The sequence below is a fragment of the Chamaea fasciata genome, unplaced genomic scaffold, assembly GCF_029207755.1.
Source record: "Chamaea fasciata isolate MVZ Bird 193981 ecotype frontalis unplaced genomic scaffold, bChaFas1.0.hap1 SCAF_21, whole genome shotgun sequence".
In the NCBI taxonomy this organism is placed as follows: Eukaryota; Metazoa; Chordata; class Aves; order Passeriformes; family Sylviidae; genus Chamaea; species Chamaea fasciata.
This window is the reverse complement of record NW_027094106.1, coordinates 10,523,020-10,540,103: the sequence shown is the minus strand read 5'-3', so window position 1 is coordinate 10,540,103 and position 17,084 is coordinate 10,523,020. Positions and strand designations below refer to the sequence as shown.

Below are 17,084 nucleotides of genomic sequence, written 5' to 3'. Positions count from 1 at the left end.
GAGGCGGGGCCGGGCGGGGCCGGGGCTGCCGGGGCCGGTGCCAGCTGAGGGCCCGGCGGCGCCAGGGCCCGCGGAGAGCCCGGCGGCGCCCGCTGAGGGCCCGGCCCGCTCGGCTGCGCTCCGCTGGCTGCCCCGGGCATGGCGCAGGCGGCGCTGGGCGCGGCGGGGCTGCACTTCGACGAGCTGAACAAGCTGCGGGTGCTGGAGCCCGAGGTGGCGGCGCAGACGGCGCAGCTCCGCGAGGAGTGCCGGGCCTTCGTGGACAGTGAGTGCCGCGGGCCGCGCACCGGGCGCCGCCGGCCTTCTCTCGCCCCTTCCCTCTGATCCCGCCCAAACCCTGCTGCTGGCCGTTTGCAGTGAACTCTAGACGTACAGCTGCATCTAAAAACTGTTCGACAAAGCAGGAGCGTTAGATCCCTTCAGGGCAGTTCTGGGTATCACTTGACGATTTTTTTTCTTTACAGAAACAGCAGAATTTCAGAAAATAGTGGGCAGCTTGATTGAGCTCGTTGACCAACTGGCCAAAGCTGCAGAAAGTGAGAAGATGAAGGTACTGTGCAGTTAATTCCTGGCTCCTCGTGTGCGCTGTCCTGTGTGGGGCCTGTCTGTCCCTCCCTCCCTTTAGAGCAGAAGCAACGATTCTCTGTCAGCACCCTGCTGCCATTCCCCTGCGATTAACTGGGCCTTTTAAATTCATATTAATGGTAATATTAATCACTACTAACGAATTAATGAAGCCTGTGACAATGTCACATTACTCCGTGAACCAGTCCTGCTCTCCCTGCTTGTCTGTATTTCTGCACAGGAACAGAACGTGTGTTTTTTAATCGCTCCATCTTGGCAGATCTTGTTCTCCAGAGGCAGGAGTGGCCTCGGTTAGCCTGAGCTTGTCTGGCTGTAGGAGCAGTGCCCAGTTTCTGTGTCCAGAGCAGTCACTGACTTTGTTCCTGGGGTCTGGGGGAAGCCCGGGGGCCAGTCCCACCAGCGCTGGGGAGCACAGCAGCACCCTCCCTTATTGCTGGCACGGCTGAAATGCCTCACAGCCACCCTGCTGGGAGGGAAGAAGGGGCTAAAGGAGTTACCAAAAGCCCTGCTCACACCCCTGCCCTGTCCTGCCCTGTCCTGCCAGGCCATCGGGGCACGGAACCTGCTGAAGTCGATCGCAAAGCAGAGAGAGGCTCAGGAGCAGCAGCTCCAGGCTTTGATAGCTGAGAAGAAGATGCAGCTGGAAAGGTGAGTTTTGTGTTCGGTGCTTTGGGGTGTTGTGCCGGCTGGGAAGGCTCAGGGCGGCCACAGGGCTGACTGCCTGTGCTGTGGGACCCTCGGCCGCTTCAGACAGCCCCACCTGCACCAAAGGTGTGTCCTGGCCAGAGCACACAGGGACAATGGCACAGCCCTGGAGTTACCTTCAGGCCCTGCAGGCAACCAAAGAAGGTTCAGCCCTGAGGACTTCAGGGCTGAACAGAGGCAGCACGAGCTGGGGCAGTGCAGAACTCAAAGACACCTGCACCAGCCTCATGTCTGGCTGATAAAGGCCCTTTGGAGCTGCTCAGTGTGACTCAGGCAGCTGCTCCATACAGGTGACTCACACAGGTAGCCCAGCTCCCCTCCCTCCTCCCAGGGGCTGCCCTGACCCACCTCACACAGGTGGGACCCTCTGTTCTGTCTTCCAGGTACCGGATCGAGTACGAGACTCTCTGCAAAATTGAAGCGGACCAGAACGAATTCATCGACCAGTTCATTTTCCAGAAATAGGGGATTTTAGGATAAAAGAACCAACTCACATGGAAACTTGACCATTCCAGAATCTTGAGAATTTCAGAAATATGCAATTTCCACTGTGCAGGAGTGCAGATGGTTTGTACAATGGAGGGGCTGTACCGCGGTTTGAGGGTACTGTGGCAATAAGGAGAGCTGACAGCTCACAGCTGCACAGACTGTTCTGGCCTTTGATTTTATACCAGTTTTGTACAGTCAGTAGTTCTAATTCAAATTACAGTTGAATTAATGCTACTGGTGCTTTGTTGTGTCTTTTTTTGAACTCTACAGAAACTCTACTCTTTCATAGAAATCAGAAAATAAATTACTGTTCTCAGACTGTCTGGCTGTACCAGAGTTAGTTGCTCCTGCTCTGGTTTTTTTCAGCGTAAGGGTTTACACACAAGCAGCAGTATTGGATCTGTATCACCTATATTCCTTTTTCTATAGAATTAGGAAAAAAGGGCAGGAATGTATGATTTCCAGAATGGACCAATTACAGATACAAAAAAGCAGAAACTACATGAGAAGAACTTTGAACTGTTCCTGAGGAATGTCCATTCAGGACTGTCGTAATATGAGAGCTGAATCCTTTCATGGGCATTTTTGGGATGGAACACCAGACTGATGAGGGAAACCATTCCAAGTGTCGGTGATGCCAGGAGTGCACAAACTACAGACACAAGTGTGAACTCAGGCCTCATGCTGAAGATGCATTCTGTGTATGTCTTCAGCACTTCAGTATGGAAATGGTGCCCTTTCCAAAGCCTGGGGAACTTTACACAGTGAGGTCCCAAATGTACCAGCAGTGCCTGAGCAGCGTCACGGGGCCGTCACCTCACCAGGCTCCAGGTGAAAACCAACCCCAACCACAGAACTATCTGTACTTGTACCTTATGCATGGATTTACTCTGGGAACTCGCCACCATCCCATGGTCACCCTAAGTTCCTCCAGCCATTCTCTGAAGAAGACTGAATGCAGTTTAATGCATTTAGTTATTTATTTCCATACCAGAAGTGATTTTAGGGAAGAAAGAAATTTTCAACTCCTTGGTTACAATTCCCAAAGTACTTCAGAATCCTCTAGGCAGTACTCCTGGTTGTCAAGGGTAACTTTAAGCATTCATAAATCCAGATTTTGGCACATTTATCATTGATCAGACACTTATAATTAATCAAAATGAAGCAGAGCAAAGGCAGTGGAAATTTTAAAGGAAGGGGCGAGGAAGTTAAAAATCATGATATGATTTGAAATGCTTCAGAACAGCTTTGCAAATCTCTGTGTAATTGGTTGGGGATTCTTCAGACCATGTGGCTGGAAGACAGATTTCCTACTTGAGTGGTTTCCAAACAGTCATCTTGGAAAAAGGGACCGTGGAAGAACAGTATCAGCTGCAGAGTGCGAGTGAGTGAGTGTGTGTGCGTGTCCCCTCACAGAGTTACACATCAGAGGGTTAAAAGTCCATTTTCCTGGGAGAGAGGCCCTGCACAGACCCGACCCCGGGCTGGCCCAGGCCCCTGCCAGAGCTGTGTGGTGGAAGCAGGGCTGTGCACTCCAACCAATTCCATTCTTCCTTGCAGCAGCCAGTGCTCTGGGAGGAGCCGCTGCAGCCCACGCGAGGGAGACGCCTGTCCCAGAGGACTCGGAACCAAATGCAGCGCAGGTGTGGTGGGAATGACTTCCAGAGCCGGCTACTTCCTTTTCCTCTTCTCCACGTGTTTGTAGTGGGGGTTGCAGAGCATGGTGAACAGCAGCAGCAGTGGGATCAGCAGGTAGGGCAGGTAGATGGAGAGCAGCACGAGGCGCTCGCGCAGCGACTGAGGGCCCGCGTGCTCCGACTTGGAGAAGTCGTGGAACAGGATGTGGGCCAGGATGGCAAACAGAGTGGTGGCCACGTGGGTGGAGTAGATAATGGCAGGAGTCCTGATCCATCTGCAGCCACCTGTACAGAAGCAAAAAGGAAAGAATATTTAAGTGTTTTGAAAGAACCAGAATTCTGAGGCTGTTCTGTTCTGACAGAACACTGACTGCTGCCTCTCTGCCAGGGCAAGCCATCGCTCAGGTTCAACAGGGAGCACAAAAAACCCTCAGTACTAGTAGGAACCAAGGAAATTTCTCTCCCCTGAAGGCAATTTAGAACAAAGGGGCGATCCCAAAAGTTCTGAAGTAACAAAATGAGTACACAGGCTTGACCCAGACCTTTAACTGCCCTGGAAATTAGCCAGATGTCAAATGCGAAGGCGATTACACAAATGGCCGCACCTGACAAAAGCCTGTAGTTATCATGGTTTGTTCCTGACAAACTTTATTCTGTGCTGCTTTCTCAGGTAGAACACTGCTGTGGGCCCGAAGCAGCCCAGCCCTCCACAGTACCTCCCTCAACCCCCCTAATCATGATACAAAAACATTCTCTGCTGCAGCGGCAGCAGGTGTCCTGCAAAAATGCCCCCGGGAAATGCCCTCAATCCCCCTGGCTTCCCCCCACCTTTCAGGAAGGCGTAGGCAGCGACGGGGAAGAAGGGCAGCTGGAGAAAGGCTTCGCAGTAGATGAACGCCTTGAACCACTCGGGGGGCTGCAGCATCATGGGGTCCCTGAAGGCAGTTGCATACTGCTGCAACAGGTCTGTCAGCTGAAAAAACCCAGAGCAACAGTCAGTCACTGAGCATCCAGCACAGCGGGGCAAAGCCCGTGATTCTCGAGGGCATGAAGCCACCAGGGGTTGGGCCCCTGGTCCTGAGCGGGGCCGGGGGCTCCTCCCCGGGGCTGCTGCAGGGAACAGCTCGGCACCAGGATTTGGGCTCGCTCAGTTGCAGTTAGTTTCCCTGACAGAAATGTAAACTCCAGCGTGGCTTTACGTCGGACTTTGAACGGAGAGATATGCATTGAGATCTGCTAGTTAACTATTAATGGAAAAGGGTTCCTATATTGGAGTAATCCTACAGGCAAGTGCGATGGCAAAACCCAAATCACCAGCTGTAAAGCTCACACAGGAGGTGACAGCCGGCCGCACCCTGGTGATGAGGGCTGAACTAATTATCTGCCATCCAACTGTTATTTGATTGATTTTATGATGTGCATTGTCTTCCACGGTTTTGTTCCAAACCCAGCAAACCAGAGATTTTTTTACTAACAAATTCGGCCGCTGGCATACCTGCTCCAGCAGCAGCAACAACTCCCTGTCGCGTTTTCGGCAGGAATTTGAGGGAAACTCGGGATCGGAGAACGCTCCGGGCCGCAGGAGCCACGTCCGGGGCACGTGGCGCCGGCGCCGCGCCGCCGCAGCCTCGGGGCGCCGGTGTGCCGGGCGGCAGCGGGACGGCGAGGCCGTGCCCCGGCGAGGATGTCCTTGCGGCTGCCGCGAACCCGCCACAGCCCGCTCCGGGCGGAGGAGCCTCCGCCCCGCCCGGGCCGGGTGCCGGGGGCAGCAGTGACCCCGCGGCAGCTCCCGGGGGCTCCCCCGACGGCGGACACGGAGCGGCCGCCGCAGCCCCGCCACAGCGTCCAGCAGCGGCGGCCGCGGCCGCCCGACGCGCGGGGGAAGCAGCCCTCTCCTCATCCCCGCTCCCGCTCCTCCCCAGTGAATGACCCGGCTGTGACTCATCTCGTGGGCACCGGCACCGCTCCGCTTCCAGCCGCTGTCACACATTCCCCGCAGTTTCTCTCCACACACGAGATTCGGCGAAGGCCGCCCCCGGCCCCATCAAACCGGCGGATGCCCCGCACGCACCGGCGGAAGGAGCCCCGGCCCGACCCCCGGCGCCCCCCGGCCCCACTCACGGCCCGCGGCGCGATCCCGGCGGGCAGCAGCGGCTGGAGGTCGATGAGCGCCGTGATCGGGATGTGCGAGAGGAAATAGAGCGCGAAGAGCCGCTCCCGCCACCGCGGAGCCGCCGCCATCGCCGCGCTGGCCCCGCCCCCCGCGCCGGCCCCGCCCCCGCCGCGCCCGCCAGCGGCCACGTCCCGCGCCACGGCCCCGCCCCCGGCCGCGCCCCGCCGTGGCCCCGCCCACAGGCCACACCCTGCCTTGGCTCCGCCTCCTGACCCGCCCAGCCCTGGCCCCGCCCCCGCGGCTTTGCCCGTTTCCTTTCCCCGTTCTTTTCCCTTTCCCCGTTCTTTTCCCTGTCCCCGCTCCCTCCCCTGTCCCCGGCGCTGCCGGCAGCCGTGCCCCCGCCAGCCCGGCTCTTGTTCCCCCCTGGTCTCGCCCCTCGGGCCAAGCCCTTTCTTCCCCGGACGCGCCGATCGTGAGCTCCAGAGCCCGAGCGCGGCCCGTCCCGTTAGAGCCCGGCCGGGGCCGCAGGGCCCCGGTTCCCCGTTCCCCGTCCCGTTAGAGCCCAGCCAGGGCTGCAGGGCCCCGGTTCCCCGTTCCCCGGCGGGGCCCCGGTTCCCCGTTCCCCGTCCCGTTAGAGCCCAGCCAGGGCTGCAGGGCCCCGGTTCCCCGTTCCCCGGCGGGGCCCCGGTTCCCCGTTCCCCGGCGGGGCCCCGGTTCCCCGTTCCCCGGCGGGGCCCCGGTTCCCCGTTCCCCGGCGGGGCCCCGGTTCCCCGTTCCCTGGCGCTGCCCCGGTTCCCCGTTCCCCGGCGCGGCCCCGGTTCCCCGCTCCCCGGCGGGGCCCCGGTTCTCCGTTCTCCGGCGCGGCCCCGGTTCCCCGTTCCCCAGCGGGGCCCCGGTTCTCCGTTCTCCGGCGCGGCCCCGGTTCCCCGTTCCCCGGCGGGGCCCCGGTTCCCCGCTCCCCGGCGGGGCCCCGGTTCCCCACTCCCCGGCGCGGCCCCGGTTCCCGGTTCCCCGTTCCCCGGCGGGGCCCCGGTTCCCCGTTCCCTGGCGCTGCCCCGGTTCCCCGTTCCCCGGCGCGGCCCCGGTTCCCCACTCCCCGGCGCGGCCCCGGTTCCCGGTTCCCCGTTCCCCGGCGCGGCCCGGCCCCGCAGACGACCCGACGGCCGCCGGTGCCCCGGTCACAGGCGCTGCCGCAGGAGCTGCACCGAGCCGGGGGCAGAACGGGAGCGAGCGGCGCCGGGGCAGCGCAGGCAGCAAAGAACGACGGCAGGCACCGCGTTTTCAAATGTCACATTTAATGTTTTCACCACTGTACTCCAAATCTACATTTTACAAAGTGACCAGCAAGTGTGCCACATTAACTGACCAACCTCTGAGATTTTACCTTTCATACCAGTGTCTTCTGGGGCTCGATAATTAAACACGTTTCTCATTCAAGTGAATTGAAATGCTTCAGCTGATTTTATTCTCAGGAGCCTCATAAAAAACAAAGATATTGCACCATCTTTGTTCAGTTATTCAATGTTTGTCTCTTTCACAGCAAATAATTACTTCATTGAAGTTAAAACTTCCAAACATAACTTACTAATAGTCTCCAATTCCAGCTCAGATCACTCTTGTTGAAAATACTCTGCTAAATACAGATAACTTACAATAACTTTAACAGTTAATTGTCCATAACAAACACCATGGTTTCTCTCCAGACCAAGGCTCAAATTTTAAGACCACCTTTTAGTATTCCTTTGTACAGGTGAAAAACAGTCTTCAATTTTCTAGTCTTGTTTTAAATACAAAAGTTGGAAGGGACATTCAAGTTTCAAGTCTCCACACTAAACTTAAAAAAAAAAAAATCATGTGGAGGTAAACAAACCAAGTTGTATACTCCAGGAGGTAGAGGCCTTCAATTTGTGTTCATATATACATATGCACAGAATTCAGTGTTCCAACAGAAAAAGAATTAGCCAAAAAGTAATAAAAGTTATTTACTACTGTGACATTTCAAGACTTCCACAGCTTTGCCTAAAGACACGAACACAATTAACAGAATTCCCTATGTGCTTTTTTTTGTCATTTTCTTTTTTTTTCTCTCAACTGTCCAGTGCAGGAAAAAGTTCTCACAAAATTTCACAGACCTAAAATGTGCAAGCTAGTTTCTCTCTATACAGCAATGATGTCAGGGATCTCTGAAATTAGCCCATAAATGGAATTATTTACACACATAGAAGATGCATGCTGGGGGGTTTTATGTAAGAAAGAGCAGAAAAACTTCTAATAAAAATAGATTAAATATATATATATATTTATACTGGGTAAGGAAACAGAAGTTTAGTCTCTCCTAGTCACAAACTCATTCTCTCTACTCACAACATTTGATTTTAGAACAGCACACATCACCATCACAGCTCTAGTGAGAAGCTATTTATAGGGCTGGGCATCAGGGGACGCGGCCACTTCCCATGGCCACGGCCACCCAAAGGGACTTCATGATTGGTCGCAGTCAAGTTTTCTGTATTCCTTAGTTTTAGAAAACCCAAAATCTTCAGGAATGGCTCAATATCAAAATGTATGTCTATCGGTTTGCACAATCTCACTTCAATTAAAAAAAAAAAAAAAAAAGAAAAAAAAGAAAAAAGAAAAAAAAACCTCCCCGAATTTGGTTCAATTCTGTTTGTTCTGAGCTGAGCCATCACAGCTGCACTAGAATTCATAAAACACGTGCAACTCTGGGTAAAATATTTTCTTCTAAAAGCACAACCACTTTACAAGATTAAAAGTCTAGTACATTTCTAAGTATTATTCATATTGTACAAGTAGTGGTTGTTAATTTAAAACTTCATTAGTAAAATTACAGTACAAGCATGATTAACCTCCAGAATTGCAAATCCCAGACTCCAGTGGAAAGCTACATTACATCTTCAGTAGTACAGGGTGCTCTGGTCACTCACTCCCACACCAGCGGCGACGGCGGCATCTCGGAGGGCTGGGCGACCGTGGAGCTGCACAGGGGACAGACAGACAGACAGATCAGGGCCTGGGGACACAGCCCCACTGCTCGGGGGACAGACAGACAGACAGACAGATCAGGGCCTGGGGACACAGCCCCACTGCTCGGGGGACAGACAGACAGACAGACAGACAGATCAGGGCCTGGAGACACAGCCCCACTGCTCGGGGGACAGACAGACAGACAGATCAGGGCCTGGGGACACAGCCCCACTGCTCGGGGGACAGACAGACAGACAGACAGATCAGGGCCTGGGGACACAGCCCCACTGCTCGGGGGACAGACAGACAGACAGACAGATCAGGGCCTGGGGACACAGCCCCACTGCTCGGGGGACAGACAGACAGACAGATCAGGGCCTGGGGACACAGCCCCACTGCTCGGGGGACAGACAGACAGACAGATCAGGGCCTGGGGACACAGCCCCACTGCTCGGGGGACAGACAGACAGACAGACAGATCAGGGCCTGGGGACACAGCCCCACTGCTCGGGGGACAGACAGACAGACAGACAGATCAGGGCCTGGGGACACAGTCCCACTGCTCGGGGGACAGACAGACAGACAGACAGATCAGGGCCTGGGGACACAGCCCCACTGCTCGGGGGACAGACAGACAGACAGATCAGGGCCTGGGGACACAGCCCCACTGCTCGGGGGACAGACAGACAGATCAGGGCCTGGGGACACAGCCCCACTGCTCGGGGGACAGACAGACAGACAGATCAGGGCCTGGGGACACAGCCCCACTGCTCGGGGGACAGACAGACAGACAGACAGATCAGGGCCTGGGGACACAGCCCCACTGCTCGGGGGACAGACAGACAGACAGACAGATCAGGGCCTGGGGACACAGTCCCACTGCTCGGGGGACAGACAGACAGACAGACAGATCAGGGCCTGGGGACACAGCCCCACTGCTCGGGGGACAGACAGACAGACAGATCAGGGCCTGGGGACACAGCCCCACTGCTCGGGGACAGACAGACAGACAGATCAGGGCCTGGGGACACAGCCCCACTGCTCGGGGGACAGACAGACAGACAGATCAGGGCCTGGGGACACAGCCCCACTGCTCGGGGGACAGACAGACAGACAGACAGATCAGGGCCTGGGGACACAGCCCCACTGCTCGGGGGACAGACAGACAGACAGATCAGGGCCTGGGGACACAGCCCCACTGCTCGGGGGACAGACAGACAGACAGACAGATCAGGGCCTGGGGACACAGCCCCACTGCTCGGGGGACAGACAGACAGACAGATCAGGGCCTGGGGACACAGCCCCACTGCTCGGGGGACAGACAGACAGACAGACAGATCAGGGCCTGGGGACACAGCCCCACTGCTCGGGGGACAGACAGACAGACAGACAGATCAGGGCCTGGGGACACAGCCCCACTGCTCGGGGACAGACAGACAGACAGACAGATCAGGGCCTGGGGACACAGCCCCACTGCTCAGGGGACAGACAGACAGACAGACAGATCAGGGCCTGGGGACACAGCCCCACTGCTCGGGGACAGACAGACAGACAGACAGATCAGGGCCTGGGGACACAGCCCCACTGCTCGGGGGACAGACAGACAGACAGATCAGGGCCTGGGGACACAGCCCCACTGCTCGGGGGACAGACAGACAGACAGATCAGGGCCTGGGGACACAGCCCCACTGCTCGGGGGACAGACAGACAGACAGACAGATCAGGGCCTGGGGACACAGCCCCACTGCTCGGGGGACAGACAGACAGACAGACAGATCAGGGCCTGGGGACACAGCCCCACTGCTCAGCGGAGCAAACACCCCGGGGAGAGCAAAACCCCAAGCCCACCCCACCAACAGCAAAGATCCCTTTTTCACCCCCCAGTGGCTCCTGCCAGCGCCTTCACCGTGCAGCTCTACAACCAAAACCCAACCTGTCAACCTTCCCAATTTTATTTTCAGTCTGACTCCTGATCTTTTGCACAAAAAAAATATTTGAAACTTTTGTACGTTTTACTTAAATTCTAAAAGAATTCATAAAAACAGCTCACAAGGGTTGTATCTATGGGCCCTTCCTTCTCCCAGGAACTGAAACCCTCAAACATTCTGGACGTGTGAATTCTGTATACTAAGAAATGGGAATTAATATCAGATGTGATTACATACAGTTACCTAATAAAGCTCTTAAAAGCAGCAGACTGAGGGTTGATGCAGAGAGGCACTCTGTTTCCTTTCTGCTGTTCCAAAATGAACTGATGAATTATTTCTGTACACAGGAGAAAAATACAAAACAACACGGCGTTAACACTTCTGGCTTCAGTAAAATGCAATGTCAGCTGGAGGGAAACAGAACTTCCCTTATTGAGAGTACATTTTAGTGAGGATAAAAGAGCTCCAGCTTCCCTAAATCGGACTGCTCAGCCTCAGCTCCAGGCTGCTGCTGCCCCTTTCCGCAGGACAGCTGTGGAGGTCACACCTCACAGCCCCAGAAGGCCACACGGTGGCTTCCCCTTCCCCCAGTGCCACCCTTCGGCAGAAGGATAAGGAACAGGGCACCAGGGATGGGCCCTGGCGAGGCCTGAAACCCCCGGACTTCTGCAGGTCAGCTCGTGCTTGTGCCACTGCCTTATCTCAGAACGCTTACAATTCTGTTCTTTTGGTGAAAAAAAGAATTATTTCCAGTGTCTACTATGGAAAAATACCTAAAAGAAACCAGCAGAGGGGTCACTGTGTGGATCCAGAGCACAAATCCCAACTCCACCCCAGCTCCAGCCCACGTTCCCCCCGCCAGGGAAGAACTGCACGTGCAAGGTTAACTCCTGCTCACCTTTAACCTGCCGAACAGAACTGAGGTTCTTCTCAAAAGTGTCATCGAATTTGGGATTAGTGACGGGTTCAAAATCACTGGTATAAACTCTGCCAGTCGAAGTGGAGAAACAACATTTGCACATACAGGTGTGGTACCGCAAGCGCCCCTCGTCCAGGTAGGGGTGAGCTAAGGCATCCTTAGCAGATATCCTTTTGGACTGGGAACAGCGTGGAAAGGGGAGAGAGCAAGAGTGAGGGTATTTTCAGAGCGACTGGAGCTGCTCAGCTGTTTTACAAACCCGCCGGGGTGCGAAAGGAGAGGCTGGTGTCAGGCGCTGCCGGGGCTGCCGCTAGAGGGGAGCTGAGGCTCACAAAGCAGCCACCGGCCTCCCTGCTCACAGCCAAACGCTCATCTAACGGCTCCTGGGACCGTGTTTTCCCACGGGATTTCTCTCCAGATAACCCTACGGCTATGACTCCTGCAGCACATCGAAACAAGCTGGGAAAGCCAGCGTTCTAAGCGTTGAGGGAGTCGGAAAGGATTTTATTTTTTCTTTTTTAACGTGGAAGTTATGGTTTAACATTTCCATGGCTCTGCTCAGCAAAGCAATTTTAAGGTTTAAAAAGAATACACTCCAAAGGCAGTGCTTCTAAATGCTTCATCAGCCCCCAGCCTCCTCCCGTGCACTGCAGTCACTCTGTTTTACATTTGCAGTGTTGGGGGGGGTTCTGTGGGAATGAAATAATTAAGATTATCAGTTCCAATATCAGATTTTCTCGTGACAATTCTCTACAATGTCCCAAGAAACAAGATCCAAAATGCACAGCAGCACATTTTTATTAGAAAAACAGATGCTCGGTGGAAAAATGATCCTGTTCAGTGATTGGGGATGCAGGAGGAATTTTTTGTGTGTTGCAAGACCAGGAACACCCCCGTGTCCCTAATTAGAACTGCATCAAAGTAGCTGATGTTCTGCTACCTACACCCAGCTCGGAAAAGAGCATGAGTCATGCACAGCCTCATCCTTCCCACTGCCAGAGCTTCTTCCTTCCCAGGACCACTCGCTTTGAAACGTGAAACCCGCATTCCAGGGGGAACCGATTGGCCAATTCTATGGTATTTTTACATTTTTTATGGACCAAAAGTACTGCAATGCCATGTAGAAGGAAGCCGGCTAAGGCACTCCTTGACTTAAAACACTCATTTAAGCACCAGACAACAAAATCTGTTCAAACCAGAAGTATTAGAGGTGATTTTCAGTCCTACTTACTGGATCAAAGACCAACATCCTGCAAAGGAGATGAACTGCTTCATGTGTAGCTTGACTGGAGAGTGTATATAGGACAGGAAGGGATGGCTGTAGGGGGAATGGGAGGAAGAGAAGCACAGAGTGTCCTGTCAGATCCATCAGCAGGAAAACCCTGCTCCCGCACGCGCTCCTCAGCAAGGACAAACTCCTTGTTAAAGGGGACAAGTGGTACCCGACGCTTTCCAGCCTGACAGTAATCCCCATTACAAACCCAGAAACTGTAACAAAGGTCTGATTGATCACTGTTTCCCTTAGCTCAGATGTAATCCCTAGAAAAACCTGCTTTTATTTATGTATTTTTCTGTAGACACCACTCCCAGCTGTAGCTGCTCCGGGGTTTGATTAACTCCATCATTTCCAGCAGTTCATTTTTTAACCTCAATCCCTCCCAAATCGTGGATTACTTTGCTCCTCCTTGCCCAGGCAATCCACAGCTGACTGACAGTGACAGAAGGACTGTGCTGGATGTCACAGTTGCTGTAAATTTCCCAGTATAAATAAGAATTACACCTCCACAGTGACATCAGTCGAAGTTAACCCTGAACTGCCACACAGAGCCCTGAGCCCTTCCCAGCCTTGGTTTCTCAGGGCAGCCTGTGGAATATAAAGCTGCAGCGTTTGGTAGTTCACCACCTCCTGGCTTGCTCTCCCACAGCAGAGGGATCACAACAGGCAGGGGGTGGACTCCACAGGTTCTCCTTTGGGAAAGGGGTCAGCAGGGACAGGGACAGCTCGCTCACCCTGCGGTGTGCCAGGGTCGCAGTTCACTGGAACTTTTAAATACCAAACCGACAAAGTCTAAGGAGTATGTAAATACCCATTTTGCCAGCACGCAGTGGGGTAGGGGGGGTTTAATCAGAAACTTCTGGCATTAATCTATTTTTACACGGAGCAGCAAAATGCCTCACCCCTCTCTCCCACTGCGCTCACCTACGGCGAGTAAAAATAGTCGGTGTGACAAAGCAATCGCCCGTTTCTAACTTGGGCTTCTCTCCCTATTAGTCTAATTAGGAAACCAGTAACATTTAACCATTTGCAACCGGCAAAAGCTCCATTTCAGAATATGAAAAGCCAGGAATTTGCACTCAAACATGAAGTGTGCTTCAGGATGAAAACAAAAACACCATTAATCACCTGGATGCTCTGTATCCCCCGGCTCCAAGGTGCAATGAGCACACCGGCTCCCATGGCACTCCACGGAGAATGAACATTGTTTTCCCCGACACACACAGAACTAACTCTTGGAGTCTATTTCTTACAACTTTGTGGCTACAGGACATTAAATCTGTAGTGGAAACTTTTTATACCATTTCACCTCACTTGCTTTATAGGATTCCCACCATCCTGTGGGTCATAAGACACTGGGTTTAAGAGTCACAACTCTTCCAGCATATGACAGCAGAATAATATACTTGACTTAAAACCGGTAGGGAAAATCTGAAGGAAATCCTCCTATTATTAATGCTCAAATTAAAAAATCCTGTCATGAAATGGAACAGCAACAACTTTAGGTGGTGGATCCAAAGTGCCAGGGAGGCACAACTCCCACATGTCAATAATAAAGCAGAATATACATGCCATGCTCATTTCTATGGTAACTACTATTGTAGTGAGCAGACAGGAGAAATTACTTCAACATGCAGAAAATAATGATGAAAACTTAACTACTGGAGCAAGTATGGGCCAATAATTTTGTTGATTTTGTTAGCAATCATAAAAATGACCCTGTTGGAGGGCCACAGAGCCCTATCCCTCCACTAGGGGTGCCTGCACAAGCATTTCCTTGTACCTGTCAGCACTGTATTGCATTTGCCCTTTCTATTGCCTGGTCAGCACAGTGACTCCATTCTGCCTTTTTCCTTTGCTTTGGTGTCTTTTTTAAAACTAACTTTTACTCCAGTTGTGTTGAATGCTGTACCTCAGCTTTCATCCTCTAGCTGGGCCTTCCCGAGCAGCTCAGGACTGAGCCCAGGTGTGCAGGGACCCTCTGGGCTTGGGGCGCCGGGGGTTCTGCCCTTGGCTCCGGGCACTGCCTGAATTCCATCTCCAACGCTCCTGATCCTGGCAGTGCCGCAGCCCTCCAGGGCTTTCTGAACTATACTGTCAGTTTTAATTTATGCCTCTTGCCAGTACTAACACCTAAATTTAACATCTTCATTCAAGGTAGCTATCCAAACACTGTCACCTCGGAGAGAGAGACTCTCACCTGGGTCATCAAGTCCAACAATACCCGCAAGGCAGAAGCCAGCGATGCCCCCGACTGGTGAAAAGCCCCCTGTCTCCACATCAGCCCCCACCCCTGAGCCCCAGGGCCCCTGCGCTCCGCTCAGCGCCGTCCCCAGGCACGGACAGCCCGCAGCCCAAACACCCCCGCCAGCGTTTCTAACCAGCAGGCCATGGGAATCGTGTCGGGATGCGACACGCCGGGCCGTGGCCAGAGGAAGCCCAGCCAGGTGCGGCCGCGTGGGCAGAGCCAGCCCTGCAGTACCTGTTTATGAGGACCCCTGAGTATGTGAGCCTTGGCGCCTTCACAAGCCGTCCTCATCGCCTCCAGCGACGGCGTGCCCAGCAGGTCTGTGATCAGATCCAGCTGCACAGAGCACACAGGGCACGGCTCAGGCACGGCACGCACCCCACCCGAGCTAACACAAATTAACATCCTCTCCCGCTCCCGGGGAGCACAGCCCGACCCCCCCTCCTGTCAGGGACTCGTGCGCAGCCACCAGGTCCCCCCTGAGGCTCCTTTTCTCCAGGCTGAGCCCTTTCCCAGCTCCCTCAGCCTCTCCTGGGGCTCCAGGCCCTGCCCTGGACATGCCCCAGCCCCTCCCTGTCTGCCCCGAGGTGCACCACCGCCTCCAGGAGCAGTGCAGCAGGGAAGGCTGGCAGGGGCAGCTGAGGATGGGTACCTGCTGGATGGGACTCTGTGCCTGGAACAATATCCTTCTGCCAAGCAACTCTGCAAAGATGCAGCCAACAGACCAGATGTCGATGGCATTGCTGTAGTGCCGGCTGCCCATCAGGATCTCCGGAGCGCGGTAATACTGAGTGACAACTTCCTGAGTCATGTGCCGGGATTCGTCTAACTCTTCCACCCTGGCCAATCCAAAATCACAAATCTAAATTGAGAAGGTAAATAAAAAAATTAAAATAACCAAAACACCTTCCGCATTTCAAATAGGCAGCCTTCTGGGAAGGAGGCAGGGAATCCCCAACCAACATTTAAATACATCAGATAATCTGCTGGGACTGCACAAGCCAGGGGAGAGGGGATGGGAGGAGATGATGCTGCTGTGTTCCACAGCCATTTAAACTTCCTACAGTTTGATTTGAAACCACAGCACATTTTAAGTTGGCATTACAATATTTATAATCTGAAAGATTAAAAAGCTTTGCACTACACAACACCCAACCTCTGGGTACAGAGTGTTTCAACTCAAACTTTATTTGCTCATGACATGTCTCAAAATATTAAGGATTCAGCTCTACTCATTTGGGCTTGAAGAACTGCTAAAAATATCTTGAACCAGACGGGTTAAAAAAAAGAGACCAAACTTTGCCAATTAGAATTCTTGGCAAATCCCTGTCAACAACACTGAATTTTTGTGTTTGGCACCAAGAGCTGTACAACACACCCCGGTCCTCCAAAATTCCATATACCCCAGGTGAGTGGAAGTGCCTTGGGCATTCGGCACCATCTTCCCCTGAGGAGCGCAGGGACACTGAGGCACCCTGAGAACCCCCTGCCCCTCCCAGGCAAGCCACACTCAGGAATTGTGTCTCTCTTGCTTTCAGAGATGTGGGAAGAGGCAGATGTTTGCTTCACTTGTACTTAGTAAAAAATCTGTAGGAATTTTTTCCATTTACATGGACTTTCAGGGAAAGTGATCGCATTGAACGGTTTTTGTCTAAAAATTCACAACATACACACACAAACATCCTCAATAAATGTAAGCAGCACCTTAAGGACACAGTTGCTGTTCACGAGTAGGTTCCCTGGTTTAATGTCTCGATGTAAAATGCCAGCAGAATGTAGATATTTCAGACCTGAAATATTAAAGGAAATTAAAATAATTTTTTTTTCCCCTTTTAAAAGAAGTTTAAGGCTGACAACAATTTCCTGGAAGGTCTGGCAACTCCTGATCAGCAAAGACTCTGCCTGTGCCTCAGTTTTTATTCAAGTAACTCCCAGCCACTAGTGCACACCCAGTCACTTAATGACAGGGTAAAGTTTTGGAGTATACACAACAGGCAGAAAAAGAAATTAAGCAGTCTTTTTATAAACCCCCATCCTACAAAAAACCCAACAAACAACAAATCAAAACATCATCTCTGATTATGACATGGATACTCTGCTAATCCCCGCACTGGAATTTCAGATACCTCTTACTGCTCTGTTTTTCAGTAACAATTTCTACCTCAAGTGGATAGAATTACACATATTACCATCTGGTTC

General features: G+C 53.2%; 3 protein-coding genes across 6 annotated transcripts in view; 1 reads left to right on the top strand and 2 right to left on the bottom strand.

The window, feature by feature from the left end:
• The first annotated feature begins 14 nt into the window (after positions 1-14).
• On the top strand, positions 15-2,097 carry IFT20 (intraflagellar transport 20). The gene is made up of 4 exons (XM_066201954.1): positions 15-265; positions 465-550; positions 1,130-1,233; positions 1,674-2,097. The coding sequence occupies exons 1-4, from the start codon at positions 139-141 to the stop codon at positions 1,753-1,755; spliced, it is 399 nt and encodes a 132-aa protein (XP_066058051.1). The 5' UTR covers positions 15-138; the 3' UTR covers positions 1,756-2,097.
• A 638-nt stretch (positions 2,098-2,735) lies between these two features.
• On the bottom strand, positions 2,736-5,671 carry TMEM97 (transmembrane protein 97). 2 transcript variants are annotated; one of them, XM_066201952.1, is made up of 3 exons: positions 5,538-5,671; positions 4,245-4,389; positions 2,736-3,701 (listed from the first exon to the last, which is right to left on the bottom strand). In XM_066201952.1, the coding sequence occupies exons 1-3, from the start codon at positions 5,655-5,657 to the stop codon at positions 3,451-3,453; spliced, it is 516 nt and encodes a 171-aa protein (XP_066058049.1). In that variant the 5' UTR covers positions 5,658-5,671; the 3' UTR covers positions 2,736-3,450. The 2 variants fall into 2 exon arrangements, with proteins under 2 accessions (XP_066058049.1, XP_066058050.1); XM_066201953.1 differs by lacking the exon at positions 5,538-5,671 and adding an exon at positions 5,347-5,475.
• Positions 5,672-6,808: 1,137 nt separating this feature from the next.
• Positions 6,809-17,084, bottom strand: part of NLK (nemo like kinase) — a 38,253-nt gene continuing 27,977 nt past the window's right edge. For all 3 annotated transcript variants that reach the window (XM_066201878.1, XM_066201877.1, XM_066201879.1), the window contains 7 exons: positions 16,590-16,675; positions 15,538-15,747; positions 15,120-15,221; positions 12,593-12,679; positions 11,341-11,539; positions 10,686-10,779; positions 6,809-8,525 (listed from right to left, as the gene is read on the bottom strand). In XM_066201878.1, coding sequence (XP_066057975.1) covers positions 8,471-8,525; positions 10,686-10,779; positions 11,341-11,539; positions 12,593-12,679; positions 15,120-15,221; positions 15,538-15,747; positions 16,590-16,675 — 833 coding nt within the window. In that variant the 3' untranslated portion in view covers positions 6,809-8,470. The remainder of the gene's footprint in view (positions 8,526-10,685; positions 10,780-11,340; positions 11,540-12,592; positions 12,680-15,119; positions 15,222-15,537; positions 15,748-16,589; positions 16,676-17,084) is intronic.